The sequence below is a fragment of the Macrotis lagotis genome, chromosome X (assembly GCF_037893015.1).
Source record: "Macrotis lagotis isolate mMagLag1 chromosome X, bilby.v1.9.chrom.fasta, whole genome shotgun sequence".
NCBI lineage: Eukaryota > Metazoa > Chordata > Mammalia > Peramelemorphia > Peramelidae > Macrotis > Macrotis lagotis.
In genome coordinates this window covers 170,719,270-170,745,451 of record NC_133666.1, presented here as the reverse complement: position 1 = coordinate 170,745,451, position 26,182 = coordinate 170,719,270, and the positions used below count along the sequence as shown (strand labels likewise).

At 35.3% G+C, this 26,182-nt stretch overlaps 1 protein-coding gene and 1 non-coding gene across 4 annotated transcripts in view; one reads left to right on the top strand and one right to left on the bottom strand.

Annotated features, from left to right (window-relative positions):
* Positions 1 to 26,182, bottom strand: part of UBE2R2 (ubiquitin conjugating enzyme E2 R2) — a 139,091-nt gene that overhangs the window by 42,066 nt on the left and 70,843 nt on the right. For 2 of the 3 annotated variants that reach the window (XM_074205967.1, XM_074205969.1), the window contains exon 2: positions 11,044 to 11,130. The exons of the other annotated variant lie outside the window; for it this stretch is intronic. In XM_074205967.1, the coding sequence (XP_074062068.1) occupies positions 11,044 to 11,130 (87 nt within the window). The remainder of the gene's footprint in view (positions 1 to 11,043; positions 11,131 to 26,182) is intronic. 3 annotated transcript variants of the gene reach the window in all.
* On the top strand, positions 12,945 to 13,055 carry LOC141503637 (U6 spliceosomal RNA). The gene has a single exon (XR_012472981.1). It is a non-coding gene; the product is annotated as a U6 spliceosomal RNA (small nuclear RNA).

Here is a 26,182-nt window from a genome sequence, read left to right as displayed (position 1 = left end):
GAAGAGACAAAACTCTCACTCTTTGCAAATGACATGATGGTCTACCTAGAGAATCCCAAAAAATCATCCAAAAACTACTGGAAACCATTACCAATATTAGCAAAGTTGCAGGTTATAAAATAAACCCTCATAAATCTTCAACTTTGATTCAGATCCTAATCCCAGTCTAGGATCCCCCATAAAACAGCAGGGCCCCCCCCCCACCTCAGCCCCATAGCAGAAGGGGGAACATATGGTCATTCACAGACCAGGAGGGAGGACAGAGCCTCACACACTGAGACCCTTGTGGGAGTGTCCCAAAAGCTCAGGAAGCACCCCAAAACCAGGCCCAGGCTGGGAAAATGAGCAAGCAGAGAAACAAGAGGAAGACCACTGAGAAATATTTTGCATAGGAGCCCAAGAAGGATCAAAATACTCAGTCTGAAGATGAGGAAGCACAAGCTCCTGCATCTAAAGACTCCAAGAAAAACAGAAAGTGGGCTCAGGCTATGACAGAGTTCAAAAAGGACTTTGAAAATCAAATGAGGGAGTTAGAATAAAAACTGGGAAAAGAAATGAGAGAGATGCAGGAAAAACATGAAAATGAAGTCAGCAGCCTAAGTCAAGGAAATCCAAAAAAATGCTGAAGAAAATAGCATGCTAAAAACCAGCTTAGGTCAATGGATAAAACAGTTCAAAAAGTTATTGAGGAGAAGAATTCTTTAGAAAGCAAAATAGGCCAGATGGAAAAAGAGATAAGAAAACTCTCTGAGGAGAACAAATCCTTCAGACAAAGGGAGATTGATGAATTTACCAGAAATCAGGAATCAAATCAAAACCAAAAGAATGAAAAATTAGAAGAAAATGTGAAATATCTCATTGAAAAAACAACTGGTATGGAAAACAGATTTAGGAAAGATAATTTAAAAATTATTAGAATACCTGAAAGTCATGACCACGAAAAGAGCCTTGACATCATTATCAAAGAGTTACTACAGGAAAATTGCCCTGATATTCTAGAAGCAGAGGGCAAAATAGAAATGGAGAGAATCCACCGATCCCCCTGAGAAAGAGATCCCAAAAAACCAACCCCTAGGAATATTATAGCCAAGTTCCAGAACTCCCAAGTCAAAGAGAAAATATTACAAGCAGCCAGAAGGACACAGTTCAAATATCGTGGGGCTGCAGTCAGGATTATACAGGACTTAGCAGCAACTACACCGGAAGCTCGTAGGGCTTAGAATATAATATACTGGAAGGCAAAAGAGCTTAGAATGCAGCCAAGAATGAACTACCCAGCAAGGCTGAATGTACTCTTCCAGGGAAAAAGATGGACTTTCAATGACCAGGGGAATTTCAAATGTTCCTGTTGGAATGGCCAGAGCTGAACAGGTTTGATCTTCAGATACAGGACTCAGGTGAAGCATAGAGATTGGAGGAGAAGGGGAAAATATCAGGGACTTAATGAGGATGAACTGCATGTATTCCTGCATAGAAAAAATGACACTGATAATACTCATATGAACCTTCTCAGTTAATAGAGCAGGTAGTTGAAGCACAGGAGAAAGCTGAATTTGAAGATAAAATATGGTGTAAAAATGGAGTCAATAGGAAAAAAAGGGAAATGGAATGGGAGAAAGAAAAATGAGAGGGGGAACAGGCCAAGATATTTCATATAAGATTTTTCTTTATTACAATGAGCTACTGCAATGATATGGAAGGGGGGGAGGCAAGGGGGAACGAGGGAAACTTTGCTCTCATCAGAGGTGACTAGGAGAGGAAACAGAATATATACTCAATGGGGTATAGGTATCTGAAATAAGAATGAGGGGAGGGGACAGGGGGAAGATGTGAATGATGGAGGAGAGGATGGACCATGGAGGGAGAGTGGTCAGATATAACACATTTTCTTTTTTACTTTTTGCAAGGGGCTGGGATTGGAAGGCCTGTCTGAGACCATAGGGCCAGGTGGATGCTGGGCCTAAGGGGTGGTAGGGGGGGCTCAGGAGGGATCTGTCTGCTGCGCCACTCAGCTACCCTACAGTAGAGTCAGAGTGAAAGGAGAGAGAAAACATAGTATATGGTAGTGGAAAAATAAGAAAGGAGGGAGTTGCAATCAGCAATGGCAAGGTTGGAAAAATATGGAAGTAACTTTTGCCATGGACTAATCATAAAGAATGTGATCCACCCGCAACAGAGTTGTTGGTGTTGGAACAAAGACTCAAGCACATTTTTTATTAGTATTATTTTTGGGGGGTGCAGGGCAAATGGGGCTGGGTGGCCTGTGTGGGGCTGCATAGCAGGGTGATTGTTGGGTGTCTGAGGCTGGATTTGGACCCGGGTGCTGCTGGCTCAAGGGCCAATGCTCTGTCTGCCACCTAGCCACCCCTACTATTATCACTATTTTATTTTGGGTCTTTTTTTTGGTTTTTGCACGGCAGTGGGATCTGGGTGGCTTGCCATGTCACATGGCTGGATGTTTGTTGGGTGTACGGGGCCGGATGTGGGCTTGGGTGCTCATGGCTCCAGGGCTGGTGCTTCATCCATTGCGCCACCTGGCCATACCTACAATTATTACTATTATTTTTTTAATTTTAATTTTTTTTCTCTCCCCTTTACTCTATTGCTCAAGCAAGTCCATATTTATGGGGGGGTGTATTTCATTTACTCTTAAAGAAGAATATTTTATTCATGTAAAAAAACATTATTTGTACAAAATGAGAATAAATATTAAATAAAAAAAGAAGAAAAAAATAAACCCTCAACTTGTCTATATATGTCTAGCAAGATACAGCAGTAAGAGCTAGAAAGAGAAATGCCATTCAAAGTAACCTCAGACAATATAAAATACTTGGGAGTCTATTTGCCAAGACAGACTGAGAATCTTTTTGAAAACAATTATAAAACACTTCTCACACAAATTAAATCAGATTTAAATAACTGGGCAAATATCAACTGCTCATGGATAGGTAGAGCTAATATAATAAAAATAACAATTCTACCAAAACTAAACTATCTGTTTGGTGTCCTACCAATCAAAATTCCAAAATATTACTTTAACGAGTTAGAAAAAATTGTAAGTAAATTCATATGGAGAAATAAAAAGTCAAGAATTGCCAGGAGCTTAATGAAAAAAAAAGTACAAAAGAAGGTGACTTAGCCCTACCTGATCTAAAATTATATTATAAAGCATCAGTCATTAAAACTGTTTGGTGTTGGCTAAGAAATAGAGTGGTGGACCAGTGGAATAGACTAGGTGTAAAATCAGGAGATGATTATAGTAATCTGCTGTTTGATAAACCCAAAGAGTCCAGCCACTGGGATAAAAACTCCCTCTTTGATAAAAACTGGAAGTCAGTATGGAAGAAACTGAGATTAGACCAACACCCAACACCCTTTACAAAGATAGAATCCAAATGGTTACAGGACTTAGACATAAAAAACAACACTAAAAGCAAATTAGAAGATCAAAGACTAGTTTACCTGTCAGATCTATGGAAAGGGGAGCAGTTTATGACTAAGGAAGAGTTGGAGAACATCACCAAAAACCAATTAGATGATTTCGATTACATTAAATTAAAAAGCTTTTGCACAGATAAAACCAATGTAGCCAAGATCAAAAGAAATGTAGTAAATTGGTAAACAACCTTTACAACTAATGATTCTGACAAAGGACTCATTTCTAAAATATACAGAGAACTGAGTCATATTTTTATTTGTTTGTTTTTAGGTTTTTGCAAGGCAAATGGGGTTAAGTGGCTTGCCCAAGGCCACACAGCTAGGTAATTATTAAGTGTCTGAGACCAGATTTGAACCCAGGTACTCCTGACTCCAAGGCAGGTGCTTTATCCACTGCGCCACCTAGCTGCCCCTTGAGTCATATTTTTAAAACAAAAAGCCATTCCCCAATTGACAAATGGTCAAATGGATATGAAAATGGATATGAAAGGATATGAAAAAACAATGAGGAGATCAAAGCAATCCATAGCCATATGAAAAAAATGCTCTAAATCATTAATTATAAGAGAAATGCCAATTAAAGCTTCTCTGAGGTACCACCTCACACCTCTCAGATTGGCCAATATGACCAGCAAGCATAATGATCATTGTTGGAAGGGTTGGGGGAAATCTAGGACACTATTACACTGTTGGTGGAGCTGTGAACTCATCCAACCTTTTTGGAGAGCTATTTGGACCTACGCTCAAAGGGCAACAAAAATGTGCATACCCTTTGACCCAGCAATACCACTACTGGGTCTATATCCTGAAGAGATGATGAAAAAGGGTAAAAACATCACTTGTACAAAAATATTCATAGCAGCCCTATTTGTGGTGGCAAAGAATTGGAAATCCAGTAAATGTCCTTCAGTTGGGGAATGGCTTAGCAAACTGTGGTATATGTATGTCATGGAACACTATTGTTCTATTAGAAACCAGGAGGGATGGGATTTCAGGGAAGCCTGGAAGGATTTGCATGAACTGATGCTGAGTGAGGTGAGCAGAACCAGAAGAAAACTGCACATCCTAACAGCAACATGGGGGTGATGTTCAACCTTGAAGGACTCCCTCATTCCATCAGTGCAACAATCGCGAACAATTTGGGGCTGTCTGCAAAGGAGAGTGACATCTGTATGCAGATAAGGAGCTGTGGAGCTTGAACAAAGTTCAAGGACTATTTCCTTTAATTTAGGAAAAACCAGATATCTTATTGTCTGATGTTGTTACCTCTTAGACTTCTTGTCTCTTCTTTAAGGATATGATTTCTCTCTCATCACACCCATTTTGGATCAAGGTACAACATGGAAACAAAGACTGACAGATTGCTTTCCGTGGGGGGGGGGGGGGGAAGAGGGAAGTAAGATTGGGGGGAAAATTGTAAAACTCAATATCTTTAATAAAAATAAATTTAAAAAAGAGAGAGATTACAAAAATAGTATTCCTGGAAATATAGCCAAATTCCAGATTCCTGGATCAAGGAGAAAAGATTGCAAACAGTCAAAAAGAAAAATTCAGTTATTAGGGAGCCACAGGCAAGATAAAAATATTTAGTAGTTTCTATTTTATAGAATATGATACTCTGGAGGGCAAAAGAGCTAGAATTACAACCAACAATCATCTACCTGGCAAAAGTATAATCTTTCAGGGGTGAGGGATGGACATTCAATGAAATAGTGAACTTTCAAGAATTGCTAATAAAAACTACCAGAGTTGAATAGAAAATCTGACTTTCAAATTCAAGACTCAAGAAGAAGAAAAAGATAAACAAATCAAGAGAAATCATAGGGAATATGTTAAACTGTTTACAAATAAATGATACTTGTAACTCCTTGTAACAGGTGTGAGTTGAATGATGTGAAGTTATTTAAAGAAATCTAAATAAAGATTATCTAAGAAATGAGAAAGAAGAATGTCCTGAGAGAAGGGAAAAAGGGGAGTCTAGTAGAATGGGGAAAAATATCTGAGAAAAAAAAAGAGGCACAAAAGATCTTTTACAGTGAAGGGGGAAATGGGGGAGAGGGAGTGCAGGGAGAGTGAGGGAACAGGAGTCTTATTCTCAGAACTGGCTCTCAGAACTATATATTCCCTAGGAAAGAAAGGGGATAAGAGAAAGGGAAGGGGGAGGAAGAAAAGAGAGGGGTAGAGGGTGGGGAAGAAAAAGGAGGTTGTGAAGCTGAAGGAGAATAGAAAGAAGGGCAAATTGGGGGAGATGAAATTCAGGAGCAAAATACTTTTGAGAATGGACAGGGTTGAAAGTAGGATAAATGGGAAAGGCATGATGGAAAGAATTACAGCAACTTTCACTGATAAAGACCACATTTCTCAAATATATAGGAAAATAAGTCAAATTATGGAAATAAGAACCATTTCACAATTGATAAATTGTCAAAGGATATGAACTAGTAGTTTTCAGACAAGGAATTAAAGCTATCTCTATTCCTCTGGGAAAAAATGCTCTAAATCACAACTAATTTGCAAAATATTTTCAGATTTTTTTCATTCTTTTGGTTTTGTTTATTGTTTCTTGATGTCTCATAAAGTCATTAGCTTTCATTTGCCCAAAAACAACTTAGAGCTACCACCCCATACCTATCAGACTGGTTAATATGACAGAAAAGGAAAATGACAAATACTAGAAAGGAAATGTGGGAAAATTGAGACACTAATAAACTAATTGGTAGAGTTGTGCAGAAATTCATCCATTCTGGAGAGCAATTCAGGACTTTGTTCAAAGGGCTATAAAACTGCATATCCTTTGACAAAACAAAACTAGAGGTCTCTATCCAGTAGATAAAAAAAAAAGGAAAAGGACCAATGAACCCAACATTTATGTATTTATAGCAGTCTTAGTGGTGGCAAAGAATTGAAAATGATGGACAACTATCTATAGGAGAATAACTAACATTTTGTTTAGTATGATTGTGATGGAATATTATTATGTCATAAGAAATGACAAGCAAGATGCACTCAGAAAAATCTAGAAAAATGTCCATGAACTAATGAAAAGTGAAATAAGCAGCATCAGAAGAATAATGCATATACTAAAAGCAACACTATATGAAAATCAACTGTGAATAACTTAGCTACTCTCAGCAATAAATAATCCAAGAAAATTCTGAAGGACTTATGATGAAAAAAGTATATTTTTCTTCAGTTTTGCTCTCTGTATTTCCTTTCACAACATGATTATAAATGTATAACCTATATCAAACTGCTTACGTTCTCAAAGGAGTAAGAGAGAGGAGGAGTGAGAAAAGGTAGAACTCAAAAATTAAAAAAAAGGATATTAAAAATTGTTTTCGCATGTAACTGGGAAAAATAGAATATTAAGCAAAATATTAAATTTACAACAAAACAAACAAGAAATGACTGGTAATTAATATGGAAGTGATTTCAGAATTAAGATAAGGTCAAAATCAATTCCAGATTAAATATATAGAGATGAAAAGGCATTAATTACAACTATAATAGCTCTAATAGAAACTAACACTCTGTTGACAAAAACTCAGTGTTTAATAAAATGAAAAACAAATTACCCATGAAAAAAACGTCCCTATTTGACAAAAACTGTTAGGAACTTTGGAAAACAATCTTGCAGAAATTGGGCTTAGATCAAAGCTTTTCATTACATTCCATAATACATTTTAAATAGACAAATGACCTTAATATAAAAGATCATACTATAAAAAAGTATAAGGAGCAGCTAGGTGGTGCAATAGAGAGAGCACCAACCCAAGAGTCAGGAGGACCTGAGTTCAAATCTAATCTCAGACACTTAATAATTGCCTAGCTGTGTGACCTTGAGCAAGTCACTCAAAACCCCATTGCCTTATATAAATTTAAAAAAAATTTTTTTTTAAAGTATAACAGATTGTGACTCTTACAAGCTATGAGTAGGAAGTGTATGTTTTACCAAACAGGAGATATAGCCAATTAAAATATTTGTGTGCATATGTATGTATGTATGTATGTACATAAGTATATAGATAGATAGATAGATAGATAGATATGAATGAACCTTTTATTACTTAAGAAGGAATGGTCATTAAAAAATCTATGTAAAAGCTTTGACAGATAGATAAACAGACAGATAGAAAGAATGACTATTTAGTCATATGTACATACACACGTATATAATAAATGAGAATAAAACCCATAACCCAATTAAAAAACGGATAAAGGATAAGGATTGTTTTCAAAAGAACTGTAAAGTATTCCACATGAACACACATGAAAAATGCTCTTAAAATCATTAATAATAAGGGAAATTAAAATCAGAACAATTGTGAAGTTTTACCTCACCCAAATAAGCTAGCCAAAAAAAGAAAAAAATCAACAGTCAATATTAGAGGGCTTATGAATAAATCAGACATTCTATACATCATTATCATTGATAGAGCTATGAAATGGTATCACTCTTTTGGAAAGCAATTCAGAATTATTCAAATAAAATGATTAAAATATTTATATTCAAGAGATTCTAATATTAGATTTATGCCCCAAGGAATTCATAAGTAAGAAAAATGTCCCTATATATAATACAAAATATTTATAGCTACGCTTTAATAGTTAAGAATTAGAAACAAAGCTGATGGCATTCGATGGCAGAATAGCAAAAAAGCATGGAAAGAACTATATGTGAACTGATGGAGAAGGAAATAAGTAAAGCCAATAATAATATACACAGTAACCATCAACGATGTAAATAAATCAGGGGTGGGGAATTTTATTTTGGTCAAAGGTCAAAACTTAAAAATTGGCCTGCTAGTGGGGTAGCTAGGTAGGAGTACCTGACTTCAAATCCGGCCCTCAGACACTTAATAATTACCTAGTGTGTGGCCTTGGGAAAGCCACTTAAGCCCACTGCCTTGCAAAAAAAACCCCCCAAAAAACAAAAAAAATCCTAAAAAATATAAAAATTAAAAATTGAAAAAAAAAAGGTCTGCTAATATATTTGGTTAAACACTTAATTCACACCTAAAAAGCTCCCAGATTTATTGAATTTCAAATCCCACCTACAGTTAGTTGCCTTGGCAAGACCAGACTACCTGATTTCTCCAGTCCTATATGACCTGAGGGCCAAAAGTTTCCCACCTTTGATATAAAGGGAAAAAATAGCACAAAAAAAATGCAAAAAAAGGGGCAGCTAGGTGGTGCAGTGGATAGAGCACCCGCCCTGGAGTCAGGAGTACCTGAGTTCAAATCAGACCTCAGATACTTAATAATTACCTAGCTATGTGGCCTTAGGCAAGCCACTTAACCCTACTAGCCTTGCAAAAAAACAAAAAAACAAAATTGAAAATATTAAATTTATTTTTAAAAATCTATTAACCCCCACCCCCAAAAACATAAAAATTACATTAAATTAAAATTAATTTTAAAAATCTATTAACTCTGAAGAATGAAAAGAGATAAAAAAATATAAATAAGTTTTCTTTTTTCTTCAAAGGTCAAAAAAGGTCCAAAAACTACGTCAACCCACAAACTTTCCTTATTAAATGGCAAAAGGTATTACCCAAGGGTTACACAATGAGTTTAAAGCAGAAATTAACCTGCAAAACAAAAAAAAATATGGAGGATGATACTAGAATATTGATTATAAGCAACAAAAAACAGGGATAGTGCTTCATAAACCTTACATTTTTAAAAAATAAAGCAGGGTCAGCTAGGTGGTGCATTGGATAGAGCACTGGTCCTGGAGTCAGGAGTACCTAAGTTCAAATCCAGCCTCAGACACTTAATAATTACCTAGCTGTGTGGCCTTGGGCAAGCCACTTAACCCTACTACCCTTGCAAAAAAAAAAAAAAATAGAAAATTTATTTTTAAAAATATATTAACCCCCACCCCCCCAAAATAAAAAAAAAACAGGGATAGTGCTTCATAACCCTTACATTTTTAAAAAGTAAAGCAGGAGCAGCTAGGTGGCGCAGTGGATAGAGCAAAAACCCTGGAGTCAGTAGTACCTGGGTTCAAATATGACCTCAGACACTTAATAATTACCTAGCTGTGTGGCCTTGGGCAAGCCACTTTACCCCATTTGCCTTGCCAAAACCTAAAAAATAAATAAATAAATGAAAGATAAAAGCAATAATTAAAAAATTTTTAAAATAGGGGCAGCTAGGTGGCGCAGTGGATAAAGCACCGGCCCTGGAGTCAGGAGTACCTGGGTTCAAATCCAGTCTCAGACACTTAAAAATTACCTAGCTGTGTGGTCCTGGGAAAGCCACTTAACCCCATTTGCCTTGCAAAAACAAAAAAAAAAAAAAAAAAAAAAAAAAAATTAAATATAAAGAAAGTAGGACATGATGAAACTTAACAAAAAAGATGAGAGAACTTTTCCCCCTTAACTATATTACAAGATTTTTCTTTTTTCTGGAAGAATCTAGGAGGAGAAGAAATGAAATTTTGTTCCATGAAAAAGTAGAATTCAACTTAAAAAGTTAAATTTTTAAAAATTAATAAAAATAAAAAAGCTAGATCTAAAAATACCCCATGTAAAATGACTATAATGAAAGGCAACAAAACTCAGAACAAATGCAATACACAGTCAGTATCAAATTACTCAAAGTAAGCACACATTTATTTTTCTCAACCATTTCTTTTAACTAGAAAAGTAAAAAATGACACTTTCATTACTATATTTATTCTATTTGGGTGTTTTTCCTAAACTGTGTTTGTCAAAAGGTATATTGTGTCAAAGCAAAATATATCAATTTTTTAAAATGAACAGGAATAGTAAAAAATACTTGTAGCAGAGGTACTTCTCAAAAAGAATGAAAATACAGAATTAGAGCAGGAAGAAACTTTGGAGGATAAATTCATAGAAATCTTGGCACTAGTAAAGAAAGACCTCAAAACTATTTAGTCAAATATGTACTTGAACCATAATGCTTTCTACAATATTTCTGACAAATGACTATCAAACTTCAGTGAAGGAATCTATCTCCTAAGAAAGCACATTTCATTTGGGGACAGCTATAATTGATGACTTTGGTCTAGGACAATTTGGTCTAGGACATTCTACATGACCCAGTATCTATTTCTAAAATATTAGAGAATGGTAAATGTTGGCAAGAAAAAGAATTTTCTAGTGCTTCATATGTTAGCCTTAGAAAAAGAAAACAATTTCTATTGTAATTGACAGTCCCAAAGAAGCTCATCTTGAATTTACTGCAAAAAGAGTTCTCAATTGTTTAGCAAGAACTCCTTAAAGGACCAGCCCAAATAAACTAGGAAATTTTCCTCCAAAAGTTAATTCTCAGGTCATAGCTACCTCTTTTGCTTCACTAAATAAAAATCTAATTGCTAATATATGTGTTTATACTGAAGGAAAATAAATGCTAATAGGCAAAATATTACAATGAGAAATTCCCAAAAGAACACCAACTGAACTTTGAAAATATTACTCTCATTTCTGGGTTTTTACTAAAAGTCTTTTGCCTTATATGAGCTATCCATAACTATAAAGAGCTATCAATAGTTCACAACCTAAGGCCACTTTGAAATAAAAATACAACAGGAAAATACAACAGGAAAAGAGAAACATGTGGTAGCAAATCATTTACCTCATAAATGTTAGGGTGCCACATTTTGGTCAGGAATCTGAAGGTAGGTGGTGAATATGGATAGTCAATAGGAAATTTAATATGAGCCTAGAAAAGACAAAAAATACAAATAAATTATAAGACCTTGGTATTTATTTCTTTAACTAATCCCACTATAGCCCAGTAAGACAGTTTGCTCATATTGCTCATAGTCCAGGATTTCAGTTCATTAAACTTCAATATGAGTCAAAATTTCTAATTCAGATTGGCCCCTAGTGCTATGAGAACTGTTTCTATATTAAATCCTTCTCAACTATTTCCAGAAGCCTGTTAAAAGCATTATGCCAGTTATTATTTTTTTTTAAAAACTACTTTAGGAATTAATCTACTTCTAAGCTTAACTTTAGAAAATTTAACCTCTCTGAGCCTCAATTTCCTCACTTTTAAAACAAAGACAATAATTCCTACAGTTTTGCCTTATGGGATTTTTGTAATGATTAGCTGAAATTAGATGTGGTGTTACTTCGTAAATTGTTGTGACAAAAAGCTATTCAGATGCATAGCAATAATGGTCTATTCACAAAAGTTGTTGAATTTGTTGAATTAACATAGCATATGAATGCTAATGTTAAATTGTACATAAAATATCTAAAGTCACTTCAGAAGCACATATTAACATAGTTAAAAGATATAACATCCTTTTTATTTAAAGTATAATAGTGTGAAAAGAAAAATATATTTCTTATATTTTCATATTTAGAGAAGATACCCTTTTAGAAATGCAATTCATTAGCATTTTGTTAAAAGTGGAATTTGACCAGAATAATATTATCTAGCATTTATATAGAGCTTTAACAATTCTTGGAGGTAAATGCTATTATTATCCCCATTTTTACAGATGTGAAAAATAACTTGCCTTAGCTCACAAAGCTAATCAGTATCTAAATCAGAATCTGAACTCAGGACTTCCTGACTCCAAGTTTAGCACTCTATTCACTAAATCTCTATTCTGTCTATGAATATCAGTCTATATTTCCAATATTCAGAATAAAGGGAAGGCAGTAACTTCTGATAAGTATGTGTAGTTGAAAATGAGAATAGTCTTCCTTTACTTTTTACAGTCTATACCTAAGGCCACCAGGAATAATGCCATAGGTTTTGTTGCAGATGTTTCACAGATGTCCACCTATATATCGCTTGAGGATACAGAAATGACATATCACATGTCATCTTAGATTACTCAATTAATTGAATGATGTTTATCATTAATCTCTAGAGACCAACTGAGGAGGATATCCAAAAAACATAGAATGGGCAAAGAAATAGATTAAAAGACTTGAGTTCAATATGATGAAAAGAAGTTGAGCCAATGGATAGTCTTATAATGAAATTATGATATCCTAGAAAAACAAGATTGTAGACCAATGGACAGCTATCTCACTTTAAGTAGTCAGTAGATCAGATACCACTTTACAAAAGTGTTATCTAATAGATTATGTGATTCTAAGAAGAGACAGACAGGATGTGAGAGTGACATATGCAATGTGTGGTACAAATGGCTGGACTGACCACAGACTCATCCTCTCTAAGCTAAATATTCTCATTTAACCAAAGTGGTGACCCCAAGGCAAAATGAATACCAGAAAACTTAACAAAGATTAGAGTGTCTCTGAGCAGAAACAATCTGTTGCTAACTTGATGGGAAAATTAAGCCAACACAGAGTTGGCAATAGTAGAGCAGAAAAAAAGTGGGCAGCTTTTTGTACAGCACTACATTTGCTCATCTGGGCCAGACTGGTTTGATAAAAATGATGGGGAAATACAGAAGCTGCTAAATGAAAACAACTCCACAGGGTTTACCAGCAGGATAGTTCATTCATTTCTAAGAAGGCAGCATTTAATTCCATCAAAAGTAGAGTACAGTGCTCGCTTTGGCAGCACATATACTAAAATTGGAACGATACAGACAGAGAAGATTAGCACAGCCCCTGTGCAAGGATGACACGCAAATTCGTGAAGCGTCCCATATTAAAAAAAAAAAAGTAGAGTACAGGCAAAGCCAGAGAGTTGGTGCCAGATTCTTGGCTCAGTAAGAAGGTAGGTGAAATTCACTTTTATACAGGGACAAATCAAAATGCTTTTATGAAGCCTTGAAAGCTATTTGTGGGCCAAAGACCTATGGTAACATCTCAATTACTCAGTACTCAGGGATCCACTTTGATTAACAACAGGGACATGATCCTAGAGATATGGACTGAACACTTTCATGGTGTTCTTAGAAGACCATTATAAATCAATGCAGAAGCCACTGACCATTTACATCAAGTTGAATTCAATCAGTCCCTAGTTGAAGTTCCAATTGAAGAAGAGGTTTTTGAATGCCATTAGGCTCCTTTCAAGTGGCAAAGTACCTGGTGCTGATTCTATTCCAACTGAGATCTACAAGGTGGGGGGCCGGGGGACACAGGTCCATTGCCCATTCAAAAACCTGACAAAAATTTTCCAGGCTATATGGCATGAAGAGATCATTCCCCAAGAATTCAAGGCTGCCTCCATCATCCATCTCTCTAAAAGTAGAGGGAAAAGATTGTCTTGTGACAATCACAGGGGTATTTCTTTTTTAGTCACTGATGTTAAGATTCTTGCCAGAATGGTCCTCATTTGGCTGATCCTCCCCTGGAAGATTGTCACCTCCCTGAGAGCCAGTGCAGTTTCAGAAATGGTAGAAGAATAGTCAATATGGCTTGTGCTGCCTGTCAACTCCAGGAAAAATGCCAGGAAGGGAACAGAGGTCTGTATACAACATTTGTAGAGCTGGCCAAGGTCGTTGATACTGTCAGTCATGAGGACTTATGGAAAATAATGTCAAAATTTAAATGCCTGGAGAAGTTCATCAGTACTGTACATCAGTTCCATGATGGTATGCTTGCCTGGGTTCTGGCAATGGATGATTGCTCTTGAGATTTTTCAGTCACCAATGGAGTGAAATAAGGTGTGTCCTGGCTCCCATACTTTTTAGCACAGTGTTTTCAGTCTTGTTATCAAATGCCTTCACTGAGGATGAACATGGCATCAAGGTCAGCTACTGCACTGATGGCAAATTCTTCAAGTTGAAAAGGCTACAAGCCAAGACCAAAGTGGAGGAAGTGTTGGTCATGAATTTCTTCTATTTACAGATGATTATGCATTCAATGTAGCCTCTGAAGCTGAGATGCAACAAAGTATGGATCAATACTCTACTGCTTGTGCTAATTTTGGTCCAACAATTAAAACCCAGATATCACAGGTGCTTCATCAGCCAGCACCACACCATCCATATGTGGAACCATTGATTACAGCAAATGAAGAAGTTCTGATTTCACTTACCTTGGCAGTGACCTTTCCAGGAAGGTATACACTGACAATGAAATTGACACATGTATTGCCAAAACTAGCCAATATTTGGAAAGCTCCCAAACAAAGTGTGAGAAGAGGTATTAGACTAACAAACTGAAGGTCTACAGAGCTGTTGTGTTGACCTCATTACTATATGCCCATGTAACCTGGGGACAGTTTACCAGCACCATGTCAGGAAACTGAATCACTTCTATTTAAATTGTCTTAGGAAGATTCTGAAGGTCACCTGGAAGGAGAAGATACCAGACACTGAGGTCTTTTATTGAGCTAAATAAACTACCTAGTATTCCAACATTACTACAAAGAGTGCAACTAAGATGGGCTGGACACATTGCTAGAATGCTAGATGGACACTTCCCAAAAAGACTTTTATGGAGAACTCACACAGGACAAGAACTCACAAGGAGTCAGAAGAAGGGATACCTGAACACACTCTCTTAATAACTTTAGAACTGGGGCAGCTAGGTGGCATAGTGGATAAAGCACCAGCCCTGGAATCAGGAGTACCTGGGTTTAAATTCAGTCTCAAGACACTTAATAATTACCTGGCTGTGTGACCTTGGGCAAGCCATTTAACCCCATTTACCTTGCAAAAAAAAAAAACCCTAAAAAAAATAATAACTTTAGAATTCACTGTACAGGATGGGAGACACTGACACAGGACCATCCAGCATGGTGTGCCCTTATCAGTGAGGGTGGCGCACTATGAGGGAGGCAGAATTGAAGCAGCTCAAAGGAAATATGACATAAGTAAGTTTAGAATATCCACCCCAGGTGTTCACATGGACTATTTGTACCTGACCTATGGTAGAGCATTCCGAGCTTGCACTGTGCTGATCAGCCACAGTTGGACACACTGTATTTGTCTCAAACATAGTGATGTCATTTTGATCTTCTTCAATAATGAAGGACAAGAATCAACATTACGAAAGAGATCTAGGGGCAGCTAGGTGGCGCAGTGGATAAAGCACCGGCCCTGGAGTCAGGAGCACCTGGGTTCAAATCCCGTCTCAGACACTTAATAATTACCTAGCTGTTTGGCCTTGGGCAAGCCATTTAACCCCATTTGCCTTGCAAAAACCTAAAGAGAGAGAAAGAGAGAGAGAGAGAGAGAGAGAGAGAGAGAGAGAGAGAGATCTAGAAAATGACTGAGGCACTGCAAAGATTGTATGTGGTAAGCCTTTATAACTCCTAGAAGATTAAACACATGGACCTTACTATGTGTGATAGAAGTAAGCACAGGAAGATCCATACAGAGAATATATATGTACCAAAATCAGATGGAATGGAAAGCAAATTTGGATATAACATACTGGAATGGGGAAAGATGACAGGGCTACCTCAATTGCAAGGAAAGCTCTATCTCTTTCCAAATTGATACTCTAGTTCTGTTAAGTTCCAAGAGAACAGGTACCAGCCACAAAATCTCTAGGAGCTACTAAAAAGCTTATTTTCCCTAGATCATTTTTGGATTTCAAAACTGGAGCTACACTTGCTTTCTTAATACCAATAAAGAGACAAAGGGATCAGAAGTCAAATTGAGTCACCATAAAGATACCATAAAGATATTGAGGTTTGAAAGTCTGTTAAGCTATAAAATAAGTTTGTAGAATGATTAATGGTTTGATATTCAAGGAAAAGGAAATAGTTATTGAGCTTATGAGGCAAAGCATTCAAAAAACAGATAGAGACTCATAACTTTCAAAGAACTAGAAGAGAAGGTAAGTGTTGCCCATCAGTTGAAGAATAGCAGAACAAACTATTCTATGAATGTAATGAAACTGTACTTTAAAATTAATATGGACAATTCAGAGACACTTGAGAAAATGTATAAGAACTGATTCAGAGCAAATAAAGCAGAACCAACATTTTACAGCAGAACCAACATTTTACAAAGTGGCTACAGTCAAATAAAATACAATCGAAAGACTCTAGAATCATGATCACAACAGAGACATTTTTAACTTGGAAAATATAGCAAAAAAAAAATGTCTCATCTTTGAACTGACAGGGAATACAAAACAGATTAATATGAGGCAAACATTTTCAGACAGTCAATATGTTGCTGGGGGAAGGGTACTTATTTGTAAAGAAAAGAGGGTTTCAGGAGTGAGGAGTTATTTATAAGACAAATGTGATATAAAAATCGTTTAAAAATTTTTTGTAGTCTCAAGTCTTTTTCTTAAAAAAAAAACCAAAAAACTGAAGAACAGTGCTTTCCCAGCTAACTTTTCCTACAAATGATTTATGGGCTCCTGACAGAAATGCAATTTTAATGCTTTGGAGTCCTAAAAAATATATGAAATAAATCTGGCTAGCAGTGTAATTATAACAGGATATTCTTGAAAATATAATATTTTGGGTTTGTATTGTATAAACTTTGAAATAAAACATTATATAAACTTCATGGATATTTAATATAAGACTTAAATCTACAAATCTGAAAAGACTTGGGTCTAAATTCAGATTGCAAAGTGTCCAATTAGCAAGAATATAATAAAAATAGCAAAAGAAGTTTTTATACTATGGTCATTTTAATACTAATGATGAATGTGCTATAACTATGTGTAATATGTACCTAAATGCATAAAACTACAAGCTAAAATTGCTTTCTTGGGGAAAAAAACAAACCAATCCATCAAGAAGTGGTAGCTACTAGTAGCCAAACATTTGTCAAGCTTTTTTTTTTAACCTTGCAGTTCAGATAAACATACTTTCTGTTGCTAAAAAATCCAAAGTAGTCTGTGGAAAAAATTAAGACAGTTTATTAATTCAGAAGTATGTTTCTTTCAGATTTGGTGAGGTACAATTTACTGCAAAAATCAAAGGCAACTATTTCCTATAGAATATTATGAATAAGATCATAGAATGGATTTGCCAAGGAAAGCAAACATAGAAGAGATTTTTTTTTGCTATATTTAGGTGATTTCTTCACCAAATAAGATATATTGATGTTGTTCTTCCAAACTGTAGCTTACCATACAATCATTTTTAAGTCTGAACATTTGGAATTTTTACTGTGGTTGATGTAAAGCAAATTTATGATTCTGGATACCTACAGTTCCAAAGGCAGCTGAGCAGAAGAAAGAGAAACTGAGCAAAATGACTGACTTCTAACATTGGAGTTCAGAAGACAAGAAATTTTTTAAACTGTGGAAGAACAAAATATATATGAAGAGATAATGAAATAAAAGGAAAACTTAAAAGGTATATTCAGTGTATAAAAACTTTTTATATTAGCTACTATATGACTTTTCGTTTATTGGCTACCATAAGAGTTTCCCGCTTTGCAATCAATTGTCTAAATCCTTGGGTAATAAAAAAAAAAAAAAACCAAAACCCAGCACATATATAAGATTGCTCCAAGTTTCAAAAAAGAAATCTGAACGTATAAAATAGATCTAACTTTAATTTTTGGCAAAATTCTAACAATAGCATAATTTGTGAACATCTTGTAAAAAAGAAGGGATCACAAAGAGTTAGGTTACCTTCTATGAGGCTTTATTGCTGAACATGTTTAGCTACAAAAACATAGTTTATTTGTTTGTTTATTTATTTAGATTTTTCAAGGCAGTTGGGTTAAGTGGCTTGCCCAAGGCCACATGGCTAGGTAAAGTGTCTGAGGTCAGATTTGAACCCAGGTACTCCTGACTCCAAGGCCAGTGCTCTATCCACTGCGCCACCTAGCCACCCCCATAGATAGTATATTTATAAAATTTGTAGGTTAACAGTAGATGGGCAAGATAACAAGCTGAATCAAGGTTCAGAATACCAAAAAATAATGACAATACAGAAAAGAGGAGTTGAATTTATTACTATATATTAGGGAAAATGTAAAATCATACCCTTAGGTTCAAAAAATTTTCACAATTTTGAGCTAGACTAAGTAAAGCTAATTTAACCTTAGGCTGCATTAATAAAAGTAACAGTGTCTGTTACTATTCTAAAAGAGATTCCATTTTATCTGCCTCTGCCCTGATTAAAACATAACTGGAATTGTCAGTTCAGTATTGAGTTTAACATTTTAGGAAGAATACTGACAATTGTAAGAACATTCAAAAAAGAGACCAAATTGCTGAATGTTGGACCTCAAGATTATAGCATATGGGGAGAACTGGAAGGAATTAGGAATACTTCACCAAGAAAAGAGAATATATGTTAGCTGCCTTTAACTATCCAACTGGATCTGGAACAATTATTACAAATTCAACTTGACACTCTCTAGCAGTTATAACTTTGCCAAAGTGAAATAAGCTGAAGCAGCACATAGTAGATTAGGCATTTTGTACACTTTAAGGCCCTCCCATAAATGCCAGCTATAATGCTGGTGATGTTGATGATTATTAAGGCGCTCTTAGTTCAGGTAACCTCTGGGGTTACTTGCAATTCAAAATAATCTGTGGCTTCAGTCTTGCTTCAGTTTTCTCTTTTGTCAGGCTAAATAATCTCAATTCAAAATGAAACTAGAACCCCCCCCAACCTACTGGTGAAATTATTTAACCCCCCACCCAGTCTTTTTCATAAGACTGGGTTTTGAAGAGTCACAAGTCTCCAATCAAAGCTGTTGGCTATTTAAATGACAAGGCATTAAAGAACTAAATCATAACAGTCCTTATGATCCAAGTCAACAAGCACTTATTAAGGCACTATGTGCCACACTGTACTAATGGGTTGACTCCAATTAAATTGTGTGAGTAAAGGAGAATACTGTATAAGATTGGAAAAGTAATTGGGGGCGGCTAGGTGGCACAATGAATAGAACACTGGCCCTGGGGTCAGGAGTACCTGAGTTCAAATAGGACCACAGACACTTAATAATTACCTAGCTATGTGACCTGGGGCAAGCCACTTAACCCCATTTGGATGGATGGATGGATGGATGGATGGAAGGAAGGAAGGAAGGAAGGAAGGAAGGAAGGAAGGAAGGAAGGAAGGAAGGAAAAGTAATTGGAGCTAGGTTGTAAAAGTCCTTAATGTCAAACAGGAAAACTATATATATGATCCTAGAAGTAAGAGGAAGGTTAAAAAAAAATCCACTAACATTAATATAGATGACACTTTTGTTTTTTATCAAGGTCAAGAAACATGTCAAACAAATCATTCTTTTTTAAAATGTTCATTATTATAATCAATACCAGATCACATAAAAGGAGAGGGCAGTCTGCCATTCACATTTGATTTATAAATTAATTTTTTTAATTCTTGTTAGGCTTATGTCCAAGCTGCATTATTCTTTGATCTCTGACCTAAGTGCCCTGCTGCTTTCATTGAACAGATTAGAGGCCTGCAAACTTTCTGTATTCCCAAGGTCATGTGATCAAGGGTAATGTCAATTTACTGTCCTTATCTTCTGAGTTCTACAAGTTCCTGACTCAAGTTTATGTCTGCTGATCGTGACTTTTAGGGGGACTTTTCCAATCAGAATTCAGTCAGATATGATTTCTAGATTGTGGGAGAGATTGTGGTAGAGGAGAGACAGTGGGAATCTGGGTTGTATTATTTCCTCTCATGCTGCCATCTTGACTCTGCCTCATGGAAGTAATACCCTTATACATGATTAAATATCTGGGTTTTCAATTCTGCACTACTCCCTCTTCCAATCCATATCACTTCCTAAAATATAGACTTCATCAACTGGTTCTCCCATTGTCACCTTGTAAAGGGTTAAAGTTAAGAATGCTGGCCATGAAGTTCTCTTGAGATAACATGAGACCCAGAAGTTTGCACAAGGTCAGAATGCTCTGATAACAGCAAATATCTGAGTGTGCTCTGTACTCAGGAAGGAGCTCTGGTCCTTCTTTACTTAACCATTATCTTACTCCATTGAAGTTGATAAAAAAAAAAAAAGAGAACATCTATTGTGAAAGAGGAAGCCTGGCAGTAATCCTTGAGTTATACTGCTTTGCATACCTAAAAGAGGCCAATAAATAGATACATGTGATCTCACATGTATGAAAAAAGGCCTGTCTGCTTGCAAAGGCAAAGATGTAGTGTCCTGTTAATAAAACCTGTTATTCATCTCTCCTGGTTGAACTCTCATTATTGAACACGCTGGTTGTGTCCGTTTGGCGCCAACAAAGACCTTGGAACTAAGGTAGGACCTGGCTGCCCAAAAAGGAAAAGTTAAAGGACTTTTCATCACCTATGCTCATTTTTTTTTAAATTTGGACAAGTAAACTCTTAAAAACACTTATTTATAAACTTGATCATGTCAATTTCTTGTTTATTTTGCCTTTTTTCATTAAATAGCCTTTTTTAGGACAAAAATCCAATTTTCTCTTGATTAAATTTTGCAATATTTGAATCAGGATGGCTGGGATCAGATTAATTCCAGAACCCAAAGGAAGTAGGTTACACAAACCTATAAACCCCTAAATAAAAGGAAAACTGTGGACATTGGACAATTTACTACTTCATCTCCAAGCAGATTAAGTCCTGTCACTGTACCTTAGAGATTTCATTCATTCAATGTAAGATTTATTTATTTAATATTTATAATATAGAGAGGAGTTTATTATCTTTATCATGGAAATATACATATATACAAACAATAGTAACATAAGGCTGAATGTGTTTAAATACCAAAGGAAAAGTAAAGAGTACCCTAGAAACAAAGGTAAAAGAAAGGGGAGGTGAGGCTATTTCTAGGTGCAAAACTTACTGGGAATAAGCAGCATTGGAGTTAAGCCTTGAAAGATGCGTCTCTAGGATCAAGGAATTAACATGAGTGAAGGCAAAGAAACGGAACAACTTATCAAGAAGTAAGAAGTCTAATTTATCTGGAGCACGGTGAAAGATAAAAATGGTAGGTTGAGGTCAGAGGATCAAATGACTAGTTCTATATTATGAAGAAAAATAGAATTATGTCTAAAGGTAAATGGGGGAAACCAGAAGATTTCTAAGTCCTAAGCTCTCTCCCCAAACAAGAATATTCTCTTCTTTACCTTTATTCAAATCAAGATCCGGGTCAAGTCCAAATTTCTAAACCAGATTTTTTCTTATCATTTCAACTTATCTACCTTTTCTCCACATCATACTTTTGGTTAGAACTATTTAATTCTTTGAATATAAAATTTTATTGTTACTATAGTAACTATTATTAAAATACCACTTTATTACTGTTTTCATTATTATATACTATATATTATTTAATGAAACATAATAAATAGTTCAAAAGAAAATGACTTAATTTATAAAAAAAGATAAAAGAAAAACTTGTTTTCTGGGATATGACATATGGCTTAGATGAAAAAATTCAACCAAGTTCATATATCAGTAACTCTATACAGTGACTATGCCTGGGCATAGTCAGCATGCATTTAGGAAACAATGTGGCACATACAATGATTTCAAATGTTCTCTAAAAGGAAAACCAAGGGTGTGGTGGATCAAGCACAGTACTGGCCCTGGAGTCAGGAGGACCTGAGTTCACTTAATAATTGCCAAGCTGTGTGGCCTTGGGCAAGTCACTTAACCCCATTGCTTTAAATAAAATTTTTAAAAAATTAAAACCAATCTTATTAACAATGTTATACTATATTAATGTATGTGTGTGTACTTAAAATGTAACACTACAATCTCCAAAGACCCAGAGAGTTACAAAGACCACAGTCTAGCTAAAAGTAGGTTGCAGCATATTAATAATGATGATTTATATGCAGCTATCACTGAGGAAATACCTGAACAGAAAAGGTAGTGGGACCAATTATATAAAGAGGTCAAAGGATAATATATGGAGAATCCAAATGCTGTATAGGTACATACATTATTTTAGGTGTTTTGTGGAAAGTGTATATAAGAATCATACATGATGAGAAGGTTGCAATCTGCATTTTCTGAGGAAATGCCTATACTGATAAGAATACAGATTCACTAATTTAAGCTTATTAATTCCATTTACATAATTATCATTATTTCACATATGTACAGTTTTTCTCCCTGAACAGACTGCATTTTGTCCCCCTCAAAATTTACTTTTTGGAAATATCTCTAAAAATCTAACAGATATAGACACAACCCTCAACTTATAGGATAATTCTACTCCATGATTGTATTTAAGCTATAAAATATTTAAGCTATTTTATTTGTAAAAAACAAAAACCCCTACAAATTTCCAAATTGGCTTAACTTTCCATTCAAAAAAGTCTATCACCTTGGCAAGAATCTATAGATCATCAATTGAGTCTACTTAGACATCCAAGGCAATAAGCACAGATTCAAACTCAAACCAACCTGAGTTTTCCTCAGATCCTGAACAAAGGATGGTCCCTCCTCCCAATTAAATACCTTGGGGCCTTGGTCAGCAAACCAGCCCCAATCAACAATAAATCCTAATTTAGATAAAATTCATTTTTTTTTAGCAGACTTCTCTAATTGGCTTCAACCTTGTTAATCTAACCTTGAGTCCAAGGCTAGATTTCATGAACCTTGATGGGCAAAAAATTATATATCTATTTTCAGTAATATCTAACAGAATTTTAGCATTTCCTTCAATAATATTTTTTAAAAGCAGTGAGATTTGAGCCCAGGTTCTCTGAAAATGCTCTTTCCTCCATACCATGCTGTCAACAATGTCATGTCACCCACCTATCTTAGATTGTAAATTCCTTGAGGGCAGGTATTACTTTTGTCTTTCTTTATAATTTCAAGCTCTTAGCAAGCACTAATAAATAAATGTATCTTGGCTTGATCTTTGCCCTGCCTCAACAAAAGAAATCTATTTTGACTGAATATTCACTTATAGTTAAGTTTGTACTATCCAAGGTCCAAGTTATAGGTAGTAACTATTCTGTGGTCTGGAACTCAACAGGCCAGGGAAGCTACTGAGAGTACTCCTAAACAGGAGATCCAAAGGATTGAGATAAAAGTAACTGTGCATAGGAAGAAGAAAAGAGAATTTCTACTGAAAAAAAAATAAAAAATTTTCCACTCCCCCTACAAGATCTTCCTCACACTGTGATAAACCGAGGTAAAGACAATCACAGGTAAACCAGAAATAGGTAAATCTGAGTACACAAAGAACTGAAATAAAAACTATCTGTACTTCAGAGGAAATTCAGACCACTGTAGGAATTTCATGTGAGATAGAGGTGAAGAACAGAAGAGGATCCAAGAAGAAACAGAGATAAGATTATATATTATAAGTCAAAGCTGCTTTTATTTAAATTTTGTGTTTTCTTTCAAATTCCACTTCAAATAAATAAATTCTACTACCTAAGACTCTCCCTGGATCAGAAACAGACATGGAACAGGAGTTCAATCAACGGAAAAGAAAAGAGGGAGGGAAATCTCATTTCACTGCCACAGAGAAAGAAAGGGAGAACCCACAGCAACTAAATTACCTAGCTAGAGCAGCTATTCCCAAATGCATATAAAAGGAACAGAAGTAAACTGAAGTCATGTAAATGAGAAACTGCCTGAACATTCCCAAGTAAAGTTAATAACATAGATTCTAAAATTTCCAATTTCTTTCTTTCTGAAATAAAGTCTATAATAATCATTCTACAGTCTAGAAGCTTACTAATAGGTTCTCAAAAGGTGACACCAAAGGAATTTCTTCAAATACTTGTCTCAGTTTACTTATCCCTTGTCATTCTAAAGATTCTCCTATGCACATAGATCTGCATTTATGGCAGAGTACTTCCCTAGCAAAGGTGCTAAGATATGAAAATTAAGATAAATATGAAGGGAATCTGATGTCCAGCTTTATTTTTTTTTTCAAGGCAATGGGGTTAAGTGGCTTGCCCAAGGCCACACAGCTAGGTAATGATTAAGTGTCTGAGGCCAGATCTGAACTCAGGCAGTGCTGACTCCAGCTGGGGCCGGTGTTCTATCCACTGTGCCACCTAGCCGCCCCTTGATGTCCAACTTTTTATACAAAATATATGAATTATCATAGCTAGTGGTTAACACTTGTAATCCTTTCTGCCTGCAAGACTGAAGTGGATTGCTTGAGCCAGGGAACCTTGAGCTTTAGGCTACTAAACTAATATGATTTAAGGACTAATTTCAGCACCAAGTGGAGTGGAGAGGGAAGGAAAAGAAAATATCAAAGCTGACAGGCTGGAAATGCAGAAATTAAGTTCCCATTAGGAGAGAAATTGGACTCTTAAGAAGAGTCAGATAGCCAAAATACGTATTTTTCAAAGAAGCAATGGTAGAAAATTATATTAAAGGATAATTATTTTAAAGCGTTATTTTTAATTGATAAAAGTTTGGGATTGTCTCTTTGCTTTCATTGCTACAGGGAACTCCCAGTAAAGAACTCACTTTGACTATTGCATGTCACATATCTTATAGTATGACACAGAGCCTAGAGCACAAGAAGAGACAAGTCACACTTGTCAACATGTATCAAAGGACTTCAACCTAGATTTCTCTAGCTTGAGACCATTTCTTTATATACTGTACTCACTCAGTTTTATTGATCTTTTCTTTTTGCATATCTCCTTTTGCCCAACCAGCAAGTCATTCCTTTTAACAGGGCAAAAAGGAGAAAATAGCAGTACAATAAAAACCAATATATGATGATGCCTGAAATATAAGCAATATTTCACACTCTTTATGTGTTTCCTGTCCACCTCTATAATAAAAGAAGGTAGTATGAATTTTCTCAATTCCTTTCTGGAATTAAGCTTGAAAACACAGAGCAACTGATCATACTTTCTGAACCAGTAACTCTAGGGAATATAGATTAAAAAAAAATACTTCTATAAAATATTTAAGCTATTTTATTTGTAAAAAACAAAAACCCCTACAAATTTCCAAATTGGCTTAAATATGGTATTTTTGTGATGTTACCAAAAAATGATAAAAATGAATCTAAGAAATTATAGTAAAACCTATTATAAAGTGGTACAAAGTGAAATAATAAATGAGAACCACAGCCATTGAGTATATAAACTCCAAAAAGACTTTGAAAAGACAAACACTGAGGCAATGACATTTTTTTCTCACTGACTGTCCATTTAACATATTTGGCTATCTTTTATTAAATGCAAGATTTTGTTGTTTATTTTGCATTTTATTAGATTATGTTTTACTGGTAGACAAAATTACCTTACAAAAAAAATTAAAAGCAAAAATGATATTGCCTAAACAATATAAACTTTCTAAATGTGAAATAATTTTAATGGTTACATAAAATGATTATATAGGGCAAACAGTGAGCAGTCACACAAAATGGTACTTAATGGCATAGTATCATGTTCTTATCTTATGTCTTCATAATTCTTGCTTTATTTTTACTGCAACAAATTAGTAGGTAAAGGAACACCATCAAGGTCATGAAATACAGCAAGACTTCTATGAGAAGAAATATAACTATTTGATGACCTTTCAGAAACTGATCCAAGGATATCTGTTTTGCTGCCTTTTTTTCATTTCAATTTTCCCTGTAGAAAGCAGAGGATTATAGGTCAAACTGTTGATCACTTTGCTACCTTAAAAAAAAAAGTAAGAATTTGTGAGATGTTCTCCCACTTGTAACAAGTAGCTTCACCCAGCTTCTATGTTATAAAGACATACTTGCCTTTAAAAATACATGAACCAAATCCTTTTAGCAAATAAATTTTTCATTGTTTCAAATTTTGCCATGTTATTAGTTCACAGAAAAAATTCTCAGTGCATCAATTTGAACAGTGGCCAAATGTTTCTATCTCAATTAAGTCCTAATCTTTGCTTTAAAACAGACCATTATCACTAGGGTGCTTCCCCCTCCCTCTTCTTTCAGCCATAAAAATATCAATTTTAATGGAAAGTATTT